The following is a 9,084-nucleotide window of genomic DNA, read 5'->3' as shown; positions in this document are numbered from 1 at the left end:
CTAAGCTTCCGGGATCGGATCCCACTTAGGACAACCCACCATGATTAGCCTTTGAACCTCAATCATTGACTCGCTGATGTTCCCGATGCCCCCCCGTTCGTAAACTTCGCCACCGTTTCGTCCCATTCGCACGCCCATGTCTAGCGTTCCTCCATTGTTCGCTGTCTCTGTTTCTCGCAAACACTTCCTGCTACTACACCGGTTGACCGGATATGGATCAATGTTCTTTCGGTTGAAGGGCGATTTTCTGACCGTTTTTCAACAAAAGATAGACAGAAAGCTTCTTTCGGCCCACGCAGGTTGTCTGTGTCTTGCGTCGATAAAAATGAAAATCTATGTAGAACCAGCGACGGAAAGCAGAATGCGGAAGGCCTAGATGGCGATAGATGGGGCGGATAAAGTTCGAGCCTAATCCCGACACTGCCGCCCCGGGGAAAGGTGTCCCTGGTAATCGTCCGAAACGTAGCGTTCCGAGAAAAGCGGACACCATCAACTATCGAGGCCCGTCACGAACAATGTGTGCCGTTTCGGCTGGGTCGCCCTAAAAAGCCGCAGTGAAAAGTGTGAAAAATTTCGCCCACTAATCCCACCCCTCGGATCGTTTTGGGTACGGTTCCGGTCCGGTGCGGTGTGATCATCAGCGCCCGAGGCCGAGGATTTACGTTCTAATCGTCTTGCGAACTTTCGATCCGCACGGTGGCGCCGGTACGACGCCATTAGCGAACTCGAGCTCTCGCACTCGATGCTAGCTCTTGTTGAGTGGAAAACCACTCGCATAAAGTTGCCTGCTAAGTCGTTCAAAAACGGCGTGCAGTTAATTGCGTAGGACATTTACCAGAATGGACCCGGCTTGCTACGATTGATAGAACGCGTTATCCTTTCGCAGCCCAAAGGCTTGTTTGTGGTGTTTTTCCTGCTTAAGACTGCCAGTGACGCAACTTTCATGACCCACCTCGAACATTGCTGGCACACAGCATTTTAGAATGTTACTGATTGTGTCAAACGTGGCTTCGTGAAACCTATCGAGCAAAGTATAAAGCTACATTTGAGTACGATAAGGTACAATGTTTCGCTCTTGATTTTGATGATAATGATTGATTTCATAACGATCTACGATCCTGTCCCATCCATGCACCGGGAAGCATTGTATTTATTTTCATTTATCCACTAAATCCCTCTTAAAACGGTACCGTCACGGTTCCCTTCTAATTGCGCAACCCTGTGTTTGGATTTGTATCCGAGTGTGTGACCTGTGCTGCTTTTTTTAACAACTCCCCAGCCACACAGCGGGTCGCACGTTGCAGTTTTTGTTTTTAGTGTTTACTTCCCCTCCCGACCTGCGCCATTAATTCATCCCACGCGCCTGTTTCGTCGATCATCCTCGAGCGTGCTCTGTCGATTGTCGGCAGCCCTTGTTAGAGAGAGTAACGGTCTCCTGTCACTGCAATGGCGCGCGAAGAAAAAGCAAATGCACACCACACACCGCATAAAAACGCCAAATCACAATCAAGCTTATATAGTGACGAAGTAGATCAGTAGTCCTCAGCGCCACGCAAAACACGATAAAACCGAAACAACATTTCAACGCGCTCCTTTTCCTGCCTCCCGCATTCCGTACGCCTGGTGCACTCCGCAAACACGGTCATGTTTGTTCGAGTATTTGTTTCTTTTCGTTAGAGGTTTGTTTGCGTTGCTTTGCGTGTGTGTGTGTGTGTGTGTGCACTATGGGTGTTTTTACGGCCCCGCGCACTTGACGGCTGTGCTTCTCATGGCCGAGTGCGGTGCCGGTTTTGCGATCGCCCGTTTATTTGTTATCCTTGCACATCTACACGCTTTGTTTTTACTTCGCTTACCTCGGGTCTCTCGGTGCCGAGGTCCGGGCAGCGAGCAGCGATGTCACCGTTGGTCCAATCCATCACCCGGCAAACGGCCATCATCGCTATTGGCCGGGGTGGAACAAATCCCTACGAAAAACCAAAATCGCATCGGACAGCCGGAGCGACCGAGTGACAGTACCAGGTCCAGCTTGGGGTTCTTCCCGGGGTACGTGGCGAGGTTTCAATTAAAAAACTTTCCGACCGCATCCTGTGCTGCCGCGTGCAGCTGGCGGCCGCCCGGACTCGGCCACCGGGCGGAGCTGAGTGGGTGGGGTTTTGCACCCACGAAACAGGGTTAAAAAAGGAAACAAAAACGAAGGCGCCCAAAAATTTGCATCGGCCGGCGCTTCAGCCAGGGAAGTGAAATCAAATTAAAATGCGCGAACATCGCTTTCGAGTGATGCGGGCAATGTGGGGCGGGACCCGTAGGTGATGGTACTCAAATGAACGGCCTCAAGTTTCCAGCTGAGCTGACCTGATTTTGGCACTAACTTTTCACCGGGCCGTTCACCCCGTCCACACACCGTTCGGTCGTCGCTGGGGAAGTTTTGGGATGCGAACCGACGCGTGAGCCCAACAGCGGGCGGTTTTTCACGGATTTTTCCGTGCAATCCGGACCACATCACACCACGGTCCTGTCACATCTTGTCGGCATTATTTGTTCTGCATTTCACACTCCCACTAGCCCACAACTGTTCGGTCTCCCGGGAGGTTTAGGGTGCCGTTTTGGTGGGTGAACGAATAGACCACGTTAGCCAGGAGGCATGAGAAATGGGTGACGGCACAAAGCGACCATCTCACAAACAGCTCACGAGAAAGTGCAATCAGTGTCAGCAAACGGGCGGCATTGTAATATTCAGCCGTGCAAGTTTGCCCCGGAAAAGTTGTTCGAAAAGCAACCACCAGCTGCGCTGCTTGTTGCATATGCGCAGGGGTTTAAGGGTGAAAGGCTTTGAATTGCGCTGCGGTGACCGCTTCGACACGTTCAAGAGAACTTTACTTTAAGCTTTCGTTTTCTCGCCATTATACAGCTCACTAGTTTGATAATGGTTGCTGCAGGAGCAACCTCCTGTTTTATTCCCGATTCATTAACCGCCCATTCTTCTGTTTCGATAATCGATTTCGATAGTTACTTATCAATCGCCCATCGGAAGAGAAAAATTACTTCGAACCAAAACTTGCTTGCTATCTCGCACCGTTCCCTGTTCCTACTAAAATTGTAAGCTTCTTCAGACACCACCCATTTACTGTTGTCTTATTGGGCGGACTCGAAGAGCATCGGACCACCGTCGAGTTCGGGGAGTAATTGAAAAACTTTGTCTTGGTGCTGTAAAGCGATGGTGCCGAACGGGGTTTGCAGCTTCAAACTCGCCATCCGAGCAGTATCTTTACGCGGGTCGCTCGATGCAAGACAGAAGTCCCTATTTGCGTGGCCAACGTCGTTCTGGAGAAGAATTTAGCGAGGAGGAGATAAAAAATATATTTCCTGTCCTGAATCAGCAGCACCAGCATCACTTAGTGTCGAAAACGCCTGCGGGAAAGCCGGCGACCGGAACCAATTTAGCAATCTACATTCGTACCCGAACCTCCACGGCTGTGCCCAATTCATACGCTTTATCGCAAGCCGAAACGGTATTGGCATGTGAGAGGTGAAGATTTTGAGAAAGAAAATGAAATGACCGCAGTACGAAAACCGCTGCCGGCTGTGGTGGCAGTGAGCTAACCGTTACCAACGACCAACTGCCAGCGAATTATTTGCATTGCAATTTTAAATCTTATGCCGAGTTGCACCGTATGGTTCTACCGCATGCAATCTCGTGCGAAAATGACCCCATTGATAATGCAAGAAAAGCGTTTCTTCTTCACTTCGCTGCACATTGATGGTTTTGAAGAATGTTCCTTTTCTCATCATAACCAAAGACAAAGTTTAATGTAAATTCCATTCTCAAGTTCTATTAAAATTGAATAGGTCTATAAGCTTTGGAGAAACGAATACACAAGCTAAAATGTTGCCTGTTTTTATAAGATGAAGATCTTCGTTCAACAAATATTGCTGCAAATAATGCAATATGCCGATAAGCGCTTTATTTGGCTTGTTATGTTGCTCACTTTCACTGGTGTTTTGCAGAAGCAATAATAATATCAATAACAAGCGAACTAACAACAATAAGAAGTTTTCCGGCTTCCGTTTTGCATCTTCCGGAAACGACAGGCGGGTAACGAATGTTCAATAACCGACGCTAAGAGTTTGACCGATATTGCGACCATCAACACTTGTGCCGGTCTGGAGTAGTAAAACGGCAGCAAGCAAAAACCGATCGTTACAAGGTCGGGCAACATCCGGACGAGCAGAAGATTACGGACGAACGTGCGCCATCACTAATGTTCACTGTGCCGGGGATACTGCCTTCGTTTTATTTCGGTATTGTTTCAATATTGTTCTATAGAGCGGTACGCGGGTCATGGAAAAATGGCTTTCTTTGTACCGTTTGTATGAACGATGCTCGATTTGTTATAAGCAGTGACAGAGAAGTGATAGAAAAACGACACCCATCGGATGATAAGCTCCTTGTTTGTGTGGCGGCTGTGCGGTAAAATGTGGTACATGGCTGTGCGTCGGTTCATATTATTTATAGAGAAAATCAATGCTTTAATGCCTGTTGGAGTTCGGCTCCAACTTAAAGTTCGTAATAATAAATTCTACTGACGTGTTCTTTTAACTGATTCCACTAACACTTTATTCAAGTTAATTCGGTTGGGTCGTTCTTTAAACGCGCGCGGTGCGATGGTGCGATGGTGCGATGGTGCGATGGTGCGATGGTGCGATGGTGCGATGGTGTTAAAAAAATTCAAGTCCTCTCTCTGGCGTTTTTCCGTTGAAATTGGTTTAAATCCAATGGCCTCCTCGCGATGGCCGTTTTTTACCGCGTCATCTCTGCGATGTTTCCCTGTCCCTTCGGTAACGGCACTCTTATCCTGTCTCCTACCTGTCAGTGCCGTTACGTCAGGTAAACAAACAAACACGCGCCGAATTGTCTGTAACATTCTCCCACCCGGTACTTTGCTCGGATGGGCAATTTACCCTGTTTCAAGTGCGCAATCTGTTCGATAAACAATTCGGCAGCACTCCCTATCGCCTTATCAGTCCGTCTACTTTGGTAAGCTTGGTTGTACCGTGCCTATCCTCGGTCTACTTCCGTACTTCCAACACCGCTATTTTTGTTGCAGGTCGTTCCATCAATCCGCTAGCGGTCTGCACAGTTGCTCGCCTTACCTGTCCGTCGGCGGCTCTGACGACAGCCACTACTCTTCCCTTAGTGAGCGGTCCTGTCGTGGTCTTTTTCCCGTTTCTTCTGTGCATACAATTATTCGAAAACCGAATAACGTATCCAACAGATCTGAGCAGCCTGTTCCAATTAGAGAATCGGTCGATCTGAATAAGTGATTTAGTGCTGGAATGATGCAGGAGGTTGCGGCGTAGTTCTTCCGTCGTATCATGCGGTAGCGTCGATGAAGTTGGCCATTCCTTTTCCGTCTGCCATAGAAAGCTCGGTCCTTTGATGTACTTGTCCTCAGGGTAGGGCACACCCAACCAGCTCACCTCGACGCTGGTGGCTTTGATCTTGCTGGCGTTCACCACCATCTCGAATCCGTACACGTCGATCCGCTCGGCGGTGGTGATCGGTAGCATGTCACCAGCCCGCACCTCTTCACCGTGACCCGGAAACGGTATGAAGAAAATGCCCACCTCGTAACGCGTTTGTGGCTGCAAACCCTCCACGGTGTATTCACTCAACGCCCGGTGGATGAGTGGGGTCGCATGGTACACGACACTGTCGATCTCACGGTACCGTAGCTGTATACCCTCCACGTAATCGAGCTCCTCATCATCCAGCTTGCGCCATGCGATCTTCGCCCAAGTCGCGTTCACCTCGGCAGCTCGCAGCTCCGGATCCTGGATGATCTCCTTGAGAAAGTTCGTTGGGTGGCTCATGTGCGGGAAGTGTCCGGAACCGATCGCGGGTGGTGGCGTGATCACGCGATCCGAGGGCGTACGGACGGTGTAGATCTGACTAGACGGTTGCGAGTTGACGTCTCGCAGGATAAGCGTGATCTTCACGCGATACTCCGTGTTGGCGTTCAGTCCTGGCAGCTCGAACTCGAGCTGTGGTGTCGCGATCAGATCGTCCGGTGGTGCGAACACCTGCGATTGCCATGTGGCGGTGTCGTTGTTGCGAGTGCGCGTGTATCGCAGCTCAACGCGACCATGCAGTCCCACGTACACCTGCGGCACGAGGAAAATGACACGCACAGTGTTCGCATCGATCGCGTCCAGGGCGAGCACTTTCAGGTCGACTTGCAGTCCGGAGAACGCTAGCCCACCAGCGGGTGTGCCGGCACCGTACTGGTTGTAGTTGATGCCGTTGCCCGTCGATGGTTGCGATCCAACCGGCCCAAAGGGCGGCCCATTCGGGAGGCTCTGGCCATGCAACAATGGAGGTCCTTGCGGTGGCAGATTCGGATCCTGCCCGTGGATGTGCTGCAGCAGCTGCTCGATGCGGATGTTGGGCGGTAAACTACCCGGTCCGTTTGGTCCCAGCACGTTCAACAGCTGCTTATCGAGCGCACTCGCCTGATGCTGGCCAGGATGTAGTCCCGGCTGACCGGGTGCCGTCGGAACGGGTTGTCCGGCCGGTTGGACGCCTGCCGAAGCCGGGTGCAGATACGGGTGAAAATCAGCACCGTAGTGGGGCTTGATTTCCGGCCCATAGTACCCGGGCGGACCGGGACGTTGCACACCGAGCGTGGCCGGTTTCATCGCGTCCTCGTAGCTGCCGTAATCGTACTTGCCATCGTCCAGCTCGGGCTCCTCAGGTTGGGCGCCACCGAAGATGTTGTTGAAGTGATCCTTCTTACCGGCGTCCTCCTTGGTGTACTTTTTGTGGGGTTTGTCCTGCGGTACCTTCGGTGGTTTTCCGTCCACCGTCGGGTAGAAGGGCGTCGGTTCCTTCCCGGGCGCGTCCGGTGGGGGTTTCGCGTCCGTGCGAGGCGGTTTCGTTGGCAGGAATTGCCCGATCGTGCCCGGCATAAGCAGCGGCTTCAACACGTCGCTGCCGCTGGCCAGACCGTTATCGGTGTTGACACTGCAAGTCCAGTGCTGGCAGCATTCTTCACCCGGAATCGGCATCAACCGGGCGTTCCGTGGGCTACACGGTAGATGAGAAGGTGGCGTCGCTGGCACGGCAGGACACGCCGGTCGACATTCGACGATGCCGGTATCACAGTAACAGTGCTGCTCGCAACCCGTCAAATTGCTCGGTATATCCGACCAGTTATCGAAGAACTGACCCTTATACTCGCACGTCCCATTGTCGATGCAACGCATCCGCTCCGGGCAACAGCGGGGTGCGATCGCACGGAATGTGGCCGGATCCGGACCCCACTTGAGGCAGTGCGGATCCAGCACGTCCAACCCAAACTCAGACGGGCACTCGATCTTGGCACAGTGCACACCAGCCTCCGTACACAGACACAGCGCGTTGCACTCGTCGTGGAACTGATCATTCAGCTGGTACGTGCGGCCTTTGAACTCACATCCGGTGGACCGGTGGTCAGCTTCCGGTCCGGGTGTTTTTCCATCCCGTTCCGGCACCACCGTCGTCGAAGGTGACGATGAAGATGAAGCCGGTGCCATCATCATCATCACACCGCTGCTCTGCTCGTGGTCGTCCAGCGTGACATCGCAGAACTCGCGCTTACAGCAAGGATCGTGTGGGTCAGGCAGGACGACGCACTGTTCTGGGCGGGTCGAGTTAAGTGGAGCACAGCGTGGAGCACACTCCATCTCACCATCGCTGTTGCAGGTACAGATCTGCTCGCAACCGATCTCCATCCGTTCGTTGATGTCGTACGAGCGGTTCTTGTAGATGCAGCTCGTCACGATCGCCTTGGCGGTGGTCGGTTCCTCCGAGACGGGCGTCGGTTCGACACGTCCATCGGTGAACCGCTCTGAAGGGCAGATTAGCGTGGCACAGCACTCGTCCGTTTTGGAGGGATTCTCGTAGCAACCGGCTGCCAGAGCCGTTTTGCCGCGTTTCACGAATGGCCGGCCGCAACGGGCCTCGCAGCGCCATTTGCCGTCCTCCTCGCAGTGGCACCGTTCGTCGCAACCCTTGTCCACGGTGGCGTTGGTACGTGATGGCGGGTGAGTCCTTCTCTGGTGATCCGTTGCTTCGAAGGATTGGATCAAGCGGTTTCGCTCCCGAAGATGCTCGATCTCCATGTCTTCCAGGGCACGCCGAAGATCACGTTCACCCTGGGAGGGTACGGTTGTCCTTCTCCCAGTGGTACCACGCCGTTCTGCTTCGCTGTGCTGAGCCGATGACGGGCCGACTTGCGCGTCGTAGCGCAAAGAGTCGGTAAACGCAAAGGCCGGTGGCGGCGACGCGTTAACAGCTTCACGCTCTGTATCGGTATTGTATGGCGTCCTTAGCGTCGATCTTCCTGACGGGCCGGCTTGCACGTCGTAACGAAGGAAATCTGGAAACGCAATGGCCGGTCGCGACGATGCGCTCCCAGGTTCACGGTCGGTGCCGCCGACGTAAGGCGTCCCAAGCGTCGATCTCCGCGGCAGGGTGGCGGCCGAAGGAAATGTCACTTCTTCGACGGTTCCTGTGCGGATGCACGGGGATATCGCGCCTACACGTTGCTCGTTCAGCGACACTCCGAGCCCTCTCGACACGCTTGGGCTCAACTGAGCGATCTGCGCGGTCAGCCTGACGAAGCTTTCGTTCGCTTCCCTGGCTTGCTGTACCAACTCCTGTATCGAAACAGTGTCTTCCACTAGCTGAACTGCGGAAAGTTGTCGCACTGTGGAATTCGCGGTGGGGTTTGGTACATCGTTTTCGCGATTCATTCTCAGTCTGGTGTTCACCGATTCACAAGTAGAAAGCGAGTGAATTTTTTTTTAAAATGTTGGAGTTCGGCTCCAACTTAAAGTTCGTAATAATAAATTCTACTGACGTGTTCTTTTAACTGATTCCACTAACACTTTATTCAAGTTAATTCGGTTGGGTCGTTCTTTAAACGCGCGCGGTGCGATGGTGCGATGGTGCGATGGTGCGATGGTGCGATGGTGCGATGGTGCGATGGTGTTAAAAAAATTCACGTCCTCTCTCTGGCGTTTTTCCGTTGAAATTGGTTTAAA

General features: G+C 52.6%; 1 protein-coding gene across 1 annotated transcript; it reads right to left on the bottom strand.

The window, feature by feature from the left end:
• Positions 1 to 489: 489 nt before the first annotated feature.
• On the bottom strand, positions 490 to 8,160 carry LOC128721625 (putative epidermal cell surface receptor). The gene is made up of 2 exons (XM_053815395.1): positions 5,417 to 8,160; positions 490 to 541 (listed from the first exon to the last, which is right to left on the bottom strand). The coding sequence occupies exons 1-2, from the start codon at positions 8,158 to 8,160 to the stop codon at positions 490 to 492; spliced, it is 2,796 nt and encodes a 931-aa protein (XP_053671370.1).
• Positions 8,161 to 9,084: the final 924 nt, after the last annotated feature.

This window comes from Anopheles nili, chromosome 2, assembly GCF_943737925.1.
Source record: "Anopheles nili chromosome 2, idAnoNiliSN_F5_01, whole genome shotgun sequence".
NCBI lineage: Eukaryota > Metazoa > Arthropoda > Insecta > Diptera > Culicidae > Anopheles > Anopheles nili.
The sequence above is the reverse complement of the archived record's forward strand: the minus strand, read 5'-3'. Positions and strand labels throughout refer to the sequence as shown.